The sequence below is a fragment of the Canis aureus genome, chromosome 21 (genome assembly GCF_053574225.1).
Source record: "Canis aureus isolate CA01 chromosome 21, VMU_Caureus_v.1.0, whole genome shotgun sequence".
Taxonomy (NCBI): Eukaryota; Metazoa; Chordata; class Mammalia; order Carnivora; family Canidae; genus Canis; species Canis aureus.
In genome coordinates this window covers 24397204-24414503 of record NC_135631.1, presented here as the reverse complement: position 1 = coordinate 24414503, position 17300 = coordinate 24397204, and the positions used below count along the sequence as shown (strand labels likewise).

Here is a 17300-nt window from a genome sequence, read left to right as displayed (position 1 = left end):
CTTGCCTCTCTCTCTCTCTCATGAATAAATACATAAAATTAAAAAAAAAAAAAAACCCGCGAGCATCCGCGGTGGGGCCCGCCTGGGTCAAGCCCCCGGGGGCAGCCCACGCCGCTGGTAGACGAGGCCTGGCCTTCCCAGACTTCGCTCGGTGGCTGCCAAGCTCGGCAGACGGGCTGCCAGTCCAGGAAATGTCTGGCCCATCCAGCTGAGGGTGGCAAGCAGATCCCAGGGGACACTGGCTGAGGTAAGACCGCCCGATCCTGGAGCGGAGGCAACAGGAAAAGAGACGCGGAGGCAGGAAGAGGCGGCCCGGAGAGCGTGAGGCCAGGACGCACGAAGAGCCAGGGGACCGCGGCGCCTGCCACACAGCATGGGGACGGGATGACGTGCACAACACGCTGTTTATTGAATCTATTTTGGAAACAGGCAACACGGGAAGGCTTTTGGGCTGTGAGCTCACTCAGAGCTCGGAGCCGAGATCGCTTCCTGGCATTAAAACGCAGCCGCCAGGAGATCCCCGCTGCATCTCATAAAGGTCGGAGAAGAGGCGGTCGCAGACGCCACAGCCATCGCCCTCGAAAATGGCCCCGACGGCTCACCGGCCCCTAAACATCCCACAGAATCTTCCAAGCAGGGTCTGAGACGCCCACTGTGCACTATCAGGACGGGCGTCCAGGTGAAGCTGTAAAGTGGCTAACGGCCATCAGCAGGTGAGGACACGGGCCGGGGCTGGCGCTCACGCACTTAACCGACCGCCGCTGTCCTGCTCGGGGGCGGCCAGCGTAGGGACAAGGCATTTAAAAGCACATCTGTCGTCGTGAATGTTGTGAACTGAGAAAGGCAACCCGAGCGTGGCTAACACCTTGGCCCGGACCCCCAGACACTAGTCCCAAGTGCTAAGTGTCACCAGTGAGGACAGACACCATCGGGCAAACGGATCGTCACATCGGTCAGTCCGTGGACTTTGTCCAACACCCGCACAGGGATCATTTTTGTTGGAACTTCTCAGAGGGCCTCCTTCGGACATCTCTCTTCCCCACGCTCTCCGGAGAAGAAAAACGAGACAACTCTTTCAACAAACTTTCCGAATTACGAGCCCTCCAGAGCACGACCCCGGTCACATTTCAGATCTTCACCCAGAAGGGATGTGCCGTCAAGGCTTAGACAGGCCTCGAAGGCCTCTTCCCCTGCTGGCAGCTCAGTGTCCCCGTCCCCTCCCGGCCACCTCCTGCCATGTTGGAAGCCACGTGGCCTCACGTCTCGGGGAGGTCATTAACAGTTTCCAAAGACCAGCAGGACCCCCAGAAGGTACCAGAAAAATTCAGGAAATCCTTCTTTTCTTTTTTTTTTTCTTTTCTTTCTTTCGTTCTTTTTTTTTTTTTTTTCTGGAGCTGCTGTCAGCGGGGCCAACAGGCAAACAGAGAACAGGGGTTCCAGGTGGATAAGAAGCCGGGACCCAGAGAAGGCAGTGTTAAGGACGCAGCGCAGCACCAAAGCCCACTGCCCCGGACAGCATTTTGTTAGAAACTCCAGGCACTTCTGGGCACTTCTGTAATCACAGGCAATGAACATTTCTCCAAAAAAAAGGGGCCTGCCCACATCGCCCCCATCTTGCCCTAAGACGTTCCACTTGCTAGGCCCCTCTACTCTTGAGGCAAACTGAGGCTTCCTACCTCCGTGCTATGGGCCACGACGCTCACAAGGGGAGGCCAATCTGGATTCTGGTCCAGCTGCGTCTAGCGCTCTGCGGCTGACGAGCCCCACCCACCCCAGCTCCCCTGCACCCCGAACCACTTGCAGGCTCCTCTCCTGGGCGGGGAGGGGCGGGGGTTGTTCAGGTTCAACTTTGAAGAAGATACACCTCCCCCCTGGAAATGAGCAGTGCAAGATCCTACGTGCAAATATTTGCAAACCAAAAAAATTTTTTTTGAAACAATGCACATTTTAAAAATTCAAGTCAAATCCAGGAACAGACTAACTGGTTGGCATCAGCTGGTCCCACACCCACGACAAGAAAACAACCAGTTTCTGAAAAGAGAGAGCAATGAAGGCACCAGCTACTCCACCGGGGGGGGGGGGGTTGTTTCCCCAGCTTGGGAGGAGGCCGGAGAGGGGAGCGCTGAGGCTTCCTCTGAGAGGGGGTTTCTCCAGCCGTGCGGCCCTCCAGGGCCAAAGGCTAGGGGCGGCATGTAGGATCCGGATACAGGTGAGGATGACCCTCACCCACCAGAGGGACCACTCTTCCCAGTAGTTCTGAGACTACAACAAGGAAGGCGCGCTCTCGGAGTCGTGCTAGGCAGGGGCTGCCGCCTGCTTTCCCTCAGCTCAGGACAGGGGCCTGAGAAGCCGAGGCCCCGCTTCTCACCGGGAGCCTGCACCACGGGGACCTAAAGGGGGACTCCAGGCACCAGCACATCCCTGCTGTCATCACGCCAGGGGATGGGAGCAGCATCGGACGCCTCTGGGGGGAGAGCCCAGAGAGGAGGCTCTGGAGTCGGGCAAGCAGAGAGTGAGCAGCAGGCAGCTGGGTCTGGGCCTGCGTGGCTGCAAAGACGTGGTCACAGTCAGGAAAATGGAGAAGTCCACGAGCAGGGTCCCTCCAGGCCACTGGGGCCCGGCCTGTGCACGGCAGATCCCCAGGCAGGCAGAGGCAGCGGCACCCCTGGGAGGGGCCCTTCAGGAGCCCCGGGGACGGGAGCCGTGTTCACACGGGTGGCCAGGCCGTCCCGGGGAACCGGGAGGTGGGCACTCAGCTCAGGGAAGCACAGTTAAGCTCAGTGTCCTCCTGGCTGCCCCTGGTCACCTGCTCCAGCTGGTCAGGGCTGTCGGTGATGTTGGGCTCACTGGAGCACTGTCGGTGGGGCGGGGAGAAGCTGGGCGGCAGGAGTAGGCACTTGTCGTCGCCGCCAGGCTCCTCACCCAGGCCCGGGTGCATCCTGGTGGCCATGGCCAGCAGCTGGATGTCCGAGGGGGCGTTGGCCACCGTGTGCCGCCGGACGCTGCCACACTTCTCCAGGTAGGCCTCGCCTTCCTGCTCCGTCAGCGGCGTCAGCGCCGTCTCGGGGGGCGGCCGGCTGGTGGCTGCAGTCGGGGAGGCGTAGCTCAGGACGGCGACCTTGGGCCGCACCCTCGAGTGGCGTCGGGCTGCAAGAGAAAAACCCGCACAGCCTGTCACTGGGAGGGAGGGCATCTCCCCTTTCCCAGCTGCGCCCGAGCTTCACTGCATTTGCCCTAAATTCCCTTTCAACCAGTCTCCTCCAGGGCCTGGGCACTGGCTGAGCAGCTCAGAAAGAAGCCTCGGGGACACCTGGGGGGCTCAGCAGCTGAGCAGCTGCCTTCTGCCCAGGCCGTGACCCCGGGGTCCTGGGATTGAGTCCCACATTGGGCTCCCTGCATGGAGTCTGCTTCTCCCTCTGCCTGTGTCTCTGTCTCTCTCCCCATGTCTCCCATGAATAAGTAAATAAGATCTTAAAAAAACCCCAAAGAAGCCCTCTGACTCCGTGCAGCCAGAGGTGGCCCCCCTGGCAACAGCGGGCGAGGTGGAGCTCAGCTGGTGAGCTTCTCCCTGGGAGCCTATGTCCAGCTTAACCAAGGGGACCTCAGCTGTGGAAGCGAGGGCAGGGGGGCGTCCCCCAAATCACCCTGACCGGGCCCGCCACGCTCCCCCCACCAAGTCCAGGGCTGAGGCCTGCATTCTGTTCGAGGCACACTCGACTCCGGCAGCCGCTGGCACCATCAAGGAGCAGGCCAGGCTGCAGGGGGCCCTGTGGAGGCAGACACCAAGAGGAGGGCCAGACACGAGTCCTTGCAGAGCCGCTGCTTGAGCTCTCCCCGCATTCCAGAACGTACGCTAAGGCTCGACATGCACTCATCTTTTGCCTCCTCCTAAAAACTGAGCTTAACTCACGGTATGTTCTTAGCTCCTACTTGAGGAAATGGGAGTGTCCGGGGGTGGGTGGGGAGAGTGGCTAATAATCTACCTGCATGCACACAGCGAGGATGCAGTACGGCTGGGGGTTAGGCGAGCAGACCCGGCTCTGCCTACGTGGCCACACGAAGCACACCTTACTAGGACAGGTGAGCGTCTCCAGGGAAGGACAGGCCAAGTGCACAGGGTGCAGGGGCAGGAGAAGGCACATCCACGTGTCAGGGAGGAGGTACACTGAGCTGGGAGGGAAAGGGACAGCACTCCGAGCTGCAGGAGCAGCGGGAGTCAGGTGCTGAGCCAGGTGCTGAGCCAGGTGCACTGTCAGGCCACAGCCACAGCACGGTGGGAACATGGTAGATGTGAAACAGGGGAGATGCATATGCGCTGGCGGGATGGCCCTTGGTCACGGGAGGGCCCTTGAAGCCAGACAGAACCACCTGTGGTCAGACAAGCCGTGGGGGCCCAGGGCAGGCGGGGGCCGTGCTCCAGGGGGCTGTGCTGGGTTGGGGCCTGAGGGGCGGGGGGCGAGGAAAGCCAGGACCACGCCAGGCCTACATCCCCTCCGTCTCAGGGAGGTGAGGGCCCACGCCCCTCTAAAGGCAGCCCGCCTCGGCTCCCTCACAGGCCCTGCGCCCGGATCAGGGGCTGGATGAAGGGCCCCCGTGGGGCAGGCCGGGGTGGAGGGCTGAGGACCCAGGGGGCTCCTTCAGCCTCCGTCTTCCTACCAGTGCAGGCTTCTCCCAGCCTTCTGGCCGCTCCCACGGCTCCCGTGTCCCTGAGACTCGGGAAGACCCCCCAAGGGACACGCTGCGTGTGTGAGCAGGTGCTGCGGTGCGCCGCCGTGGGGAGCGAGGCGGGGAGGGGGCCCTGCACACCGACGAGACCACAGCAGACACCAGGGGGAAGCGGACAGTGCTGCTCCGGGACCGTCCCTGGGGACACGCGCCCACTCTGCGTTGGTTTACTCGGGTCTTCCCGCGGGTCGCGGGGCCCATGCGCCGTTCCCACTTCCAGAGCCCCGGGCGTCGCAGAGAGACCTGCCGTGTGCGTCCACAAGGCGCTCGCGGCTCCTGTCACCGACACCTGTGTGTGTCCTCACACGTGCACACACGCACTAGGACGGGAGGCTGAAACCCTTAGCCTTAGGGCTGAGTCACCAAGTCAGGGGCCCTGGGCCCCAAGAGAGCTGTCTGGTGGGTAACGATAATCATGTCTCAACCCCAAAGAAAAATACGTGGAGTTTTCCTGGGTGTTGCCACCCACTTCCTCACTGCTGAGCCCCCAGCTGCGTCCGAAACACCAGGGCCCCCTCATCATCCCCGTCGTTCAGAGGAGGAAAGCCGAGGCCTGGCGCCACGCGGGCAGCCCCTGAACGCAGTGCCCAGACCGGCCCCATGGCCCCACAGCAGCCCCACAGCCCCACGGCAGCCCCACGGCCCCACAGCAGCCCCACAGCCCCACAGCCCCACGGCCCCACAGCAGCCCCACAGCCCCACAGCCCCACGGCCCCACAGCCCGGCTGCTGCCCTCCAAGACCCGGAACAGCAAATGCAGCCCCCGGGGGCTCGGCACACACGGGCTGGGGCTGGGTGGGCGGCTCTTCTCTTTGGGGAGGAATGAACAGGAGACAGGAGGGCAAGGAGCAACCACGGAGGAAGACCCCACGCCACGCGTCAGCCGAGTTCTCCCGACGCACGGTGCTCACGCCCTCGACATCCCTATGCGTCCCCTCGCAGTTTTACAATAACCGTGTGTTACCCTTAGGACCAGGAGTTGGTAACTGAGATAGAAGCACCAGAAGGGCCCGGAGAAGCAGGGATTCCATTAAAGTGCCATCCTTCAAACAACGCCCTTGGAAGAGCTCGGTGGTCCCCAGCTCGCTGTTAGCAGCAAGCTGGGGGTGGGGGTGGGGGGGGTGGGGGCATACACGGCGCCTCTGATTTCCCGGGGCCCCACCCGGGTCGAATGAGCCAGGCAGGCCGTGCCGGATGGGGGCCTGGACGCCCTTGGCCCAGAAGCCCGCGGTCCTTGGGGGTGTGACAGGCAGCAAAGACGAGAGGCCCCCTGCAGCGGCTCCTGAGAGCTGGAGCCACAGTGAGGGGCGGCCGCCACAAGTGAGGGCCCCAGGACACCTGCCCCCTCCCCTTCCACGGACCCTCTGACCTGCAACGTGTGAAACGCGGCGCTCGCTGCTGAGAGGGAGAAACGGGGACCGGACACGGCACCTGCCACGGGGGCCTGAGCCCAGCGCGCACACGTACATGCCTGGGGGCCGGGGTCTCGGGGGCCGTCCTTAACTGAGCATCCACGAGTGCTCGCCCCGGATCAACAAGGGAGGTGCTTCATTGACACGTTCGTCGTCTGGCCATTTTGCAGGAAAGGGACCTGAAGTCAAGATGCTACATGACTTGGCAGCTAGTCAGTGAGGGACTCGGGACCCGAGGCCCCTGGGAGGCCTGCACACGAGTCACTGTAGAACAAGGTCCGCCAGCATGGGGTCACCGAATCACTGGAGTGCACCCCTGAAGCTAACACAACACCGCATGCTACCTCGGGTGGAACAAAAAAAAAAAAAGAAAAAAGAAAAAATTTAAGGTCAGGGCAGAGGTCAAGAGCTCAGAGCCCGAGAAGTCATGAAGAGGAGTCATTTCAGACGCACCAGCTCCAGGGTGACGGACAGACGGGACCCGGACACTCCGTCACTCAGCAGAGACCTACGCTGGGGCCTGGGGTGCCGGGCGCTCCCCGCCCTCAACCAGCCGACGGTCTAAAGGGGGAGACGGCAAGTACTCGGGCTTGACGACGCAGCCCGGCAAGGCCCAGGATGTGGTCTGGGGCCCCAGGGGGCGCGGCACCCACAGTTTCTCATCTGGAACGAGTCCCCGGAGGCCAGGGCACCCTCTGGCTGGGGCCCGAACACGGGGCGCCTCCGCCCCCTCCGTGCTCAGCCCTCTCCCTCAGGCCACACCGCCGAAGCCCGGCCCTTGGGGTCCCGAGGCCCCGCAGGCCCCGCCTGCCTCCCGATGGCCGATGCCTGCTGATGACTCACGGGACAGGCCCAGGACTCCTTCTTCTGCCTTCTGGGTGGAATGTTTTGGTTCCCAAGCCTGGGTGTGGCCGCAGCAGAGACCACAGGGACCGCCGGGCTGTGCCGAGTCCCCTGGGCAGACGGCGCTTCCTCGACAAGCTCCCACCAGGCTCCAGAGTCGGCCTCAGACAAGCCCGTCAGCTGAGTCCCCAGTGGGTCGGGCCACACGCTGGGCCTGGCGCAGAGACAGCTGCCCACGCTGCTGCTGCCTGCCGTCCTCCCCGGGCAGGGAAGGCCGAGCCCTGACGCTCACGGGAGGAGGGCTCCCTCCCAGACACTGACCCCGGGGCCCCTGGGGGGCTCAGGGGCTAAGCATCTGCCCTGGGCCCAAGGCGTGACCCTGGGGTCCTGGGATCGAGTCCCACATCCGGCTCCTTGCACGGAGCCTGCTTCTCCCTCTGCCTGTGTCTCTGCCTCTCTCTCCATCTCTCATCATGAATAAATAAATAAAATCTTTAAAAAAAGAGAGAAAGAGAGAGAGAGAGACCAAGCAGTGGGCACCCTCTGGGGGCTGGAATGGGTCCTGTCCTTGCACTGGGGCCCTTTGAGCCGAGGGAGGAGCCACGTCCTGCGGCCTTGGCCAGCACCCACGTCCTCCTCCTCCTGCCTTTCACGCAGGGTGGGGCCTGGGGCCTCTACTCCTCGGGGCTCGCGGGCACCCCCCTGAGCTCCAGCACTCAGCCCCCACACTGGGGCCAGCGACGGCAGCTCCTTTCAAAGCCCCAGAGAAGCCCACAGGCTGGCCGCAGCAGGTACCCTGGCCTCTGCGCATCCCGTGCCGCGTGGGCGCCTCGCCCGGCCCTCAGTGCCCACTTGTCACCAGCAGGAGTCCGTGCCTGGAGCCGCGGTGCAGGAAGACCATGGGCGGCCGGGGCCTGCGTGTGGGACAAACAGCGAGCTGGGTGTCCTGAGCCTTGGCTCCGGGGGCCCCGCGGGCAGCCAGGCCAGCAGCTTGGAAACTGCTAACTAGAAAGGTGGGGTGTAGGCCTGGCCTCTGAAAATGCCTTTTTTTTTTTAAAGCTTTCACTCTTCCTCCAGACCTCCCGCAGGCAGGGTGGAGGTTACGGTCTCCATGTCACGGAGGCGAAGACTGAGGCCCAGAGAGCCCTCACTTGCTCTGGCACAGGCGTGTCCCCAACGGGAAGGGGCTGGGGGTGCGATGTCTGGCCCCCGGCCCCTGCCGGGCTAAGGAATGAGGGGGAAGGACCAGCAGTAAAGCCACAGTCACCTTCTAGGAGCGGCCGGGGTGGGCGGGCTGGGCGTGCAGGACAGACAGCCTGCAGCTCTGAAGTCCCAGCTCCGACAGCCACGTGACCTCAATCCTCGTTTGCCTCACCTGCAGGACGGGGACAGCGGGGCCCACTCTGTGGTACCCAGCCCGCCTGGCATTGTGCCCAAGACGTCGCCTGTGGCCCGAGCCCTCCCTTGCCACCAGCCACCTGGGGACTCGGAAGGTCCTTCGGTTCCTCCGATGCTCCGACCTCCTATTCAGCGCTCCCCCGACCCCACGGGGCCTCCCCTTCGCTTGGGGTAGCTGAGCGAACAGGGAAGGCAGACAAACTCAAATTCACCCTACAGGGCCCTCCTCAGATATCACCTCCCCTGGGGAGCCTCCCCTGATTTCCCAGGCCAGGCCCTGTGGCTGATGTACGTCCCCTGCTCAGAGCGCTTGTCCGCTAACGAGGAATTGTTTGTGACCTGTTGCTTATGACTTTTTCACGGGGCCGCGGGCACCACAGGGCAGGGATGGGGCTGCTGTGGGCATGGGTGTAGCCGCTGCCCCTCACCTCACAGGGTTCCTGGGGGAGGGTCTCCGTACCCATCTGCTAAAATAATAATAATAAAACAATCAGGGCACCCGGGTGGCTCAGTGGTGGAGCATCTGCCCTCAGGTCGTGATCCCAGGGTCCTGGGATCGAGCCCCCGTCGGGTTCCCTGCTCAGCGGTGAGCCTGCTTCCCCTTTCCCTCTCCCTCTGTGCTCGCTCTCTCTCTCTCTCAAATAAATAAAATCTTAAAGAAAAAAAAAAAGTCTTTTTCTTTCCCCCTGCGCCTCCTGAGACTGCAGCCCAGATGCGAGGACTGTCCTTGGTGTCTAAGAAAACCTCACGCACCTTCCTTGGCTTTGTGATTTGGCAAAGGTATGCACCCCTCTGATTTTAACTGGAAAGCCATAGGCGGCCCCTCTCAGATCAAGTACCCCCCGCAACAGACTTCCAAATCTACCCCAGTCCCTGGCCCTCGGCCCGGCCGACCGCCAAGTCCCTGCCATGGCCCCGTGCACCTGCCTGTGCCCTGACATCCGCCTGGGGCCTCCCGCCGCAAGCCTGGCGAGCTGTGAGCCGGTGGGCTGAGCCGGAGCCCAGGGGTGGGCTCTAGGGAGGGCATGGCAACGTGCCCCCCGTCCCCCGACGGCCGCGGAGGCAGGGGACGGTGCTCCTTCAGCTGGCGTTGTTACTCTGGCTCGTGCCACCCCCAGCTGGGATGAGGGTGTGAGCAGGGGCCGGAGGGAGGGAAGGCAGCCCAGACGTGGGGCGGCTGCGGCTAAGCGGGCCCGCCTGCTGCTCCTGCAGGAGTGGCGCCCACGAGGGGCAGGAACCTCGCTGGGGGCTGTTCCCCTGGCCTCGTCTTTGAAGCTGGGCTACAAGGCCATTAAAGCACGGGGAGGGGGTGCGGGCAATAGAGTCCAATCCCAGGGACCCCCCTTTCTGCTTCTGCACCTCTGTACAGGTGCCGGTCATCCCCGCCTTGGGGTACGACCACTGGCCAACCATCTAGTAGGTAGCTTTTTGAGTGCCTACTATGTGCCAACCACGGTCTTAGTTGCTGGAAATTGGGAAATTCCTACATTTTTTTTTCTTTTTTTTTTTTTAAGGATTTTATTTATTTATTCCTGAGAGACACAGAGAGAGAGGCAGAGACACAGGCAGAGGGAGAAGCAGGTTCCTGGTGGAACCTCAATCCCGGGACCCCGGGGTCACACCCTGAGCCAAAGGCAGACGCTCAAGCACTGAGCCCCCCAGGCGTCCCAGTTCCTGCATTTTGGGGGCTTTAAAGAGTGACTGATACCTCTTATGATAAGTCTGTTCTCTGGCTATTTCTGCATCTGGTTTGTGGCCGCACTGAGACAAGGGACAGATCAGATCACCTCTAGATTCTCCAAGGTGCCAAGCGCCTTTATATAAAGGCCTCACCGCTGCCGCCGGGATGCTGAGCCCCACGGGACCTCCGACGTGGAGGGGGCAGCCGCAGCTCCATTTCATCGGGCCGCACGCAAAACGAGTCGGCTTCACATTTCAAGCTCCCTTCCAGGGAAAATCCATCACAGGTGGATTCTCCACGCGAGCGCGTGTGGGGCGTGCAGAAGGCACAGTTTCTGGTCTCACGTACGGGGAGCACTTACATCGCAGGCCCACAGGAAAAGATCAAAGCCAGCGATCTCAGATGCGGACGAGACAAGCGATACCACAGAGGCGCAGTATCTGCCCCTGGAGGGGAATCGTCAGGCGGGGAGGCGACTGGCACACAGGCCGGCGGGAAACGTGGGCGATCAACACGCACAGGCTGGCGCGGGCCCACGTCAGAAGCCGAGCACTGGCTACCCCAACCAGGCTCGGGAGAGCACGGCGGGCAGCATGATCACCGAGGCCCCTTACCCGACGTGTACGTGGGACCCGAGACGCCGCGGTCCTCGCTGATGCCCAGGAAAGGAGACACTACTTGCTTCACCAATTCCTCCAGCTGCAGATAACCCTCGCTCGGGCCTGTGGGCTCGTGAACGCTCTGCAAACAAACACCCAAGAGACAAAGGTCAGTCGAGAGCTGCCCGGGCCAGCTGGCACCGAGGCAGCACACCCTGCCCGCCCTGGTGCCACGTGCCAAGCAAGCAGCATCCTCGTGGCTGTAATGCAGGAATGTGAGGCCCGAGGCCCCAGTCGCTTGCCACGGGTCACAGTGATCGGCTTCTCCCACTGGGCCCTGCCGACGCGGGGCAGGCGGGACGGTCCCCACACCAGCTCCAGGGCTGGTCCCAGCCACTGTCCTAATGGCTGCTGCACACTTGGCAGGCAGGCGCTTTGCACGAGCACGTCACGTGCACCAGAGCACAGAGGCCTCTCAACAACCCAAGGAGTCGGGGGGCCCTCAGCATCCGCCTTCTACAGATGAGAACGTGAAGACCCAGAGAGCTCAAGGAACCTGCCCGGCAAAGCTCAGCTGGGCAAGTGGCAAAGCCCCAGGCCTGGGAGGCAGGCAGGCTGTCTGGGCCCTGAGCCCACCTTCTCGCCACTTGTTAAGGAGGCTAGAAGAGAAAAGGGGGCAGAAAATGGGAAAGATCCAGAAGAGCGGGAGAAAGGGGGGAGGGTCCCTCTGGAGCTAGACACCCACTTAGCACCGAGATGAAGAGTCAGCTCAAAGGCCCGGCGCGACAGGCGTGCTCGGGGCTAAGTCTGAGCAGACACCCACTGACGCAAATGACAACGGCCAAAACCAAAGAGGAGACCAGAGGCGCCCAAGGCTCTCCAGAAGCCCAGCGGGCTCCTACGACACCCGGTTTCTCCCTGGAAAGGGCACGAAGCCTTGCTCTGTGCAGAGGGGCTGCAGGGGAGCAGAGGGAAAAGCCTCTGCGGGGCTGTGCTCAGCCCAACACCATCGATGCCCCCACCAAATTCTCAAATGGGAATAGGGGTCCCATCACCTTCACTTAAAAAGTTAACACTCCCCACCGTGCTGGTGTTTTTCTGGGACTGGAGGAAAAGATGATGGAGGAGGTGGGGGGTGGTGAAGCGGGAAGGGCCCATCCCACGGGGTGGGGATGGCTGCGTGAGGTGCAGGCTCCCGGGCGCACAGGCTGCGACTTGCCCCGTGCGGGCTCCGTCCCGTGGGGACAGGAGGGCTGGGGGCGCTGGGAAGGAGGGGGTTTGGCCTAAGGCAACGTGAGGGAGCCCTGGGAAGGGGACTTCGGGGGAAGAGGACGCGGGGTCGGGGCCGGGATGGGGTCAGAGCGGAGGAGATGCAAGACCGACCGCGGTGGGCCTCAGATGTGGCGCCGCCGTGACGGCTGCCTGGCACCGCAAGGGGACGGGGGGCAGCAGAGGGGGTTACCGGCCACGTGTTTGCAAGGCCCAGGGCAAAATGAAAACGTGGGTGGGGTCCCTTGTTCAAAAATGATTAAGCATTTCAAACAGCGATGGGAGAGAATGAACCAAGCACGGGACCCTGGGTGACGGCACAGGGGCCCCCTCCGGAGGCATCATTCCAGAATGATCTCAGGGCCTGCGCGCACCTGCCGGGAGGAGCCAGATTCTACAACGGTCAAGATCTCTGGCTCGGGCTCAGCCTGGGGGCAGCAGCACACAACCCGGAGCAGGGAACTCGAGCCCCTTGCACGTGGCGTGGGGGGCGAGGGGTTTGTCCGGGGACATGTGGAAGAGCGCCGGAAAGGGGAGGTGAAGGCCTGAGAAAATGGCTCTTGTCGCCCGGCAAGCGTCAGGGAAGGAAAAATGAGCCCCGGCTCCCGCGGCACCGGGGCAGGCGGGGCCCTGGGGGGAGACGGGGCAGCTCTGAGGAGCGCTGGGAATGGTCCCAGGGCAGCGCCAGCCGCAGGCTGCGTCCAGGCCCAGGCGCTGCCGCCCTGCCCCTCAGGAAGGTAGACCTGGACTGGCCAAAGTCCCCCATGGGTCGCTGTCACACTCGGAGGAAAGCCGAGGCTCTTGCTCCCGGAGGAAAGCCACGGTCTCGTCCCACGAGACCCGCAGGGAAGTGACGCCAAGTGCCCCCCACCCCATTAAAGTGGAGCCTCTTGGGCGCTTCTGTGCTACCCCCCGGGACCGGGGGCGCGGCAGGAGGGAGGCAGGGCGGGTGGGCAGGCAGACGGAGCAAGGGCTGAGGAACAGGTGACAGACCCACAAAGGAGGACGTGACCTTCCGCTGGCTTGCCACCGTCCCAACCTCCACCTCGTCTGTGACAACGGGAGAAACAGGGACCGATCCCCTGCTCAACTTCCCAGACACCTGTCCCCACCACGGAGCTTCTCTGCCTGTACTGCCTTCCCCCGGCCAAGAGGGAAGGCCCTGCATGACGGTCCCCATCAGCGGGCTTGAGGCCAGAGACCTGGGGACAGTCCCACTGAGGCCCTGACGCGTGGCGCCGTCGGTCCCCGAACAGACGAGGAGTCCGCACGGATCACGCGCCTCCCAGGGCTGGGTGCCGGGGGCAGAAGAGGCGGGAGGGACCCACAGGGCCGGCCTTGACCTGCCGCTTCTCAGCAGAGGGGACATGGGGACAAAGCCTTGTGTGGCCAGCGTGGCCGGGGGCTCCGGGGGCTCCGGGGGACTGGGGAGGAGCGGAGGCCAGGGTCCAGGTTCGGCGGTTCTCCTACAATCCCGGGAACCCCAAAGAGAGCAACAGGGGCCGTGGGCCGGGCTGGCCGGAGGAGGCGTCTCCTGGGCTGCAGGCTGACCCCGGGGGCTTCGGGGGGCTGGTGGCAGCCTCCTGACAGGCTGCCGGGCTGCCCGGTGTGGGAGCGCAGGGGCGGGGGGCTCCATTCGCAGAGAGACAGGCCGTCGTGGTCTCCTCTCAGCACATGGGGAGCCTCACCCCCGTTCTCCCTCCAAAAGAACAAAACCAAACAGCAGCAACAAAGGAACCACCTGTCATCCCTACAATATCGTACGTGGAAATGGGGGGACGCCCCACGTCCTTCTGCAGTCTTCCCATCTGAACCCCAGCGGGGTCATCTGCTAGACTCCTTCTTCGGGATGCAAGCTCTACTCTGTGCTTCTCAGGCACCAGCCACAAACGTGCTTTCCAAACCCCCTCCTTCTCCTTCCCGCCAGAAACCCCTGCCCCCACCCCCCCCACCACCCCAAGTTGACTTTCCAGGCATTTCAGTGCACCTCCATCCTGTAGGGTAACGCTTGCTCCTCTCTGGCCTCAGGAAAGGGGAACAACACCCAGAAGGGCGGGCCAGCTTAGAGGGCCCCAGGAGAACAGCAGTTGGGGGAGGGCGACACCGAGGCCTCAGGAGGGCGGCGGGGTCACCGCCAGCCTGACCCGGGACGAAACCCGCCGCCCTGGGGAACAGCTCAGCCCTGATGCTGCGGCATCTGAACGCATTACAGAGGTAGAGGCTCAGCAGCCACCTTTGGGGGTGTCCCTGGGCCACACCTCTGTTTCTTGGGAACTGTGCACCCCCATCCATGGACTGGGCTCACCGAGGCCACGTTTATGGTACCCGACCCAAGGGATTGGCTGCCTGGCAAAGGAGAGTCTGCAGCCGGAGCCAGACCCAGCCAATTCCTCCCCCCGAGTGTACACGGCTCCGAATCCTACCACCCCTTGCTGAGGGGCCTTGGACAAACACACACGCTTCCCGGGTTTCCGTGTCTGCATCCGGAAAGTGGGGCTGACAACACTATCTACCCCGTCAAGCCGTCATTTGGATGATCTGATTCAGGAAACAGCACACCAAGTCCTGGCCCCGCCTGCACCTGGCACACAGCCGGGCACCTTAGCGTTAGCTCCTGTCTGTGCTGTTGGTTCCGAACGGGGATTAGGAGGCAACCACCTGGGTCACCTCCTGGTGGAGCTGTGCGTGCAATGTCACGTTCGGTCAGGTGCAGACCAAAGCAATGAATGAGGTCTGCAGAGGGAAGGAGGGAGGGAGACACCAGGTCCAAGCGACACCGGGCAGGCCAGGAGGGGTGGTGTCAGAGAGAGACAAAGAGGAGACCAGTAAGTGGCAGCAGGCTGGCAGCCTGAGGGCCTGACACGGTCTCGCTTCTGGCTGTCGTGTCTCGGGGATGCCCACCTGCCCCGGGGAACCTTCCGGTGAGTCCCTGGTTGCCTTGAGCTAAGCTTCAGTGAGCTCTTGTCACCTGTGGCTCGTGGCTGGCGGGCGAGGAGGCAGGGTGTCGGCTCCCAGGACAAGCCGCTGCTGCGCTGGCCCGAGCCCACCACTGGAATCCCGGCATGGAGCACAGGCCCAGGGGCCTCACGGGGGCCCAGCGGACGCACAGCAAACCAACACGCACGCTAAGGAACACGAATGGCCACACTGAACGACTACCTACGAGCACGGCTAAGGTGCCCAGGTCGTGGGGCCCCTCCCCACCGCCCCGCGGGGTCTCTCCCTCCCCCTGCCCGGCGGCCACGGCTCCGGTGGGGCCTTCACCCACCTGCAAGATGAGCAACATCTGGACGATGGACGAGGGCGGCTGGGACTGGGCCAGCAGCAGCGAGTCACCCAGCTTCACCTTCAGCAGGACCAGGTCGCGGAAGCCCAGCAGGGATATCTGGCGGATGGTCAGCTCCTGGCCCTGGAGAGAAGACAGGGGGCAGGGCTGGGAGGTGAGAGCCCGCTGGGAGCGCTGCCAACCACGCGGGGCCCGGGACAAGCAGTGCGTACAGGGGGCCAGGATGGGACAGGACGAGGTGTCCGCAGAACTCGGGGTGGGGGCCGGGGGGGTGGTGCTGCCAGAGTCGAAGACGGGGCCCATCCTTCCCAGTGAAAGCTTTGTTTGAGAGAAGGTGTGACTCCATCTGCCCGAGGGACTCAAGATGACACTTAAATGGAGGCTGTCATGGGGGTTGGGGGGGCGGGAAGGAGGGAGACAGTGGAAGATGGGGGGAAACAGAGAAAAGATCACCCCCGCCCCCGCTTTCAAGGCTGCTCCCTCCTCTGTCTGTTCAATACGTGAGCACCTACTGCACGCCGGGCAGAGGAGGAAAACACAGGCACGGGTCCGACCCCATAGGGTGTGGGTGGAGGGCGAAAAGAACCAAGAATCCCAAGAGCTGCCCATGCGAGGCATGACCCGGCGACCTCAGATGGAAGTCATGTGCCTAACCCCCACCCCTCGAGACAGGTGGTGTCCCAAGACCCGCTCCACCGACGCGCACGCCAAGCCCAGAGTTACGGGTCGAGCTGGATCTCCAACCTCAACCGTTCGATTTCAGAGCTCCCCCATAGTTTCCCACAGCAGATGGAGAAAGGGGGGGATCCCCTTCCCCGACCCTCCTGTGCACGTATACGCTCAGCCCACACCAGAAACGGGCCGCCCTCGGGGTGAAGGCACCTGCCAAATGGGATGCCAAGGCTCAGGTGAGCTCTGCGTTTCCCACACGTCCTCAGGGTTTCACAGAAACACAGGCAGGAGCGGTTTTGCCATCCTGCATCTCCTCCTCCCCACCTGCCCCCTCCCTAGTCCCCAGAATCGCACACGACGACCACCGCCTCCCGTCGCCAGTGCCTTCCAGGCCCGCGTCAACCCCCTTCCCCGCCCACCTGGCCCTTTACCCTATTTCTATGTCGGGGCCCACGTGCCAGCACTGGGCACTGACCTCTGACCTCGTGGGCAGAGGGGCCCTCTGTTCACGTCCCGGTTCCCCCCTTTCACTTTATAAGGTAGGACGAGGAAGGCAAGCTCCCCGCACGCGTGAACACAGTAGGTACTCTGACACGCACGTGGCCAGGAGGTAGCAGGTCTCACGCGGACACCTGCACACAGGGGGCCTCTAAGAAGCACGGAGTTGGGTGGGCAGACGCCCCGGCGTGTTACCACCGGTAGTGAGAGGCCCTAACTCCGGGCCTGCATCAGCAGCCGCACCTGGGAAACCGCGTGTGTGCGAGGAGGGCGGCGGGCAGGGGCAGGATCAACCATCACCGGAGCTTACGAGCTTTCAAGAGAAGCAGGACGGGTGACATCCTCGGGCTCCCGCCCGGACACGTGCCCACGAGGACCCTCCTGGGCCATCTGAGGACGGGACCAGGCCCAGCCCATGCAGATACCACACTTCCATTCCAGACCCACCTGGACACCCTGCCCCTTGGAATTCCCGGCCCACAGCATCCTAAGAGAGAGACCTAAGAGAGACCCCCTCTGCTAGGGATGCCAAATAAACCATTGAACGTGAATAATATTTTGGCAGAAGTATGTTCCAGATACTGCATTATTCATCGTTCACCTCAAATTCCAATTTAACGCAGCATCCTATAATTTAATTTGCTAAATCTGGCAACCTGATCTCCCATGTCTGCCTCTTCTTGGGCCCCGGCGCTGGCCTACGAGTGGGCGTTACAGGGAGGGAGACGTTTGCAGGTACGGGAGCTGGACCGTCCGCATGAATGCTGCAGACCAGCTCACGGGGGCACGGAAAGGAGCTGAGAATGGGAGGACGAGAGCGGCGAGCCGCAGGCCAGAGCTTCTACTGGGGCGGTTAGGGGCCAGGCCAGAAATGGGAAATGGACTCTGTAGGCAGAAGCTCTGAGCTTCTAGATGTT

At 62.9% G+C, this 17300-nt stretch overlaps 1 protein-coding gene across 13 annotated transcripts in view; it reads right to left on the bottom strand.

Moving 5' to 3' along the window:
• Window positions 1-385: 385 nt before the first annotated feature.
• Window positions 386-17300, bottom strand: part of PRR5L (proline rich 5 like) — a 141984-nt gene continuing 125069 nt past the window's right edge. For all 13 annotated transcript variants that reach the window (XM_077863629.1, XM_077863627.1, XM_077863630.1 and 10 more), the window contains 3 exons: window positions 15196-15336; window positions 10674-10800; window positions 386-3147 (listed from right to left, as the gene is read on the bottom strand). In XM_077863629.1, the coding sequence (XP_077719755.1) occupies window positions 2753-3147; window positions 10674-10800; window positions 15196-15336 (663 nt within the window). In that variant the 3' untranslated portion in view covers window positions 386-2752. The remainder of the gene's footprint in view (window positions 3148-10673; window positions 10801-15195; window positions 15337-17300) is intronic.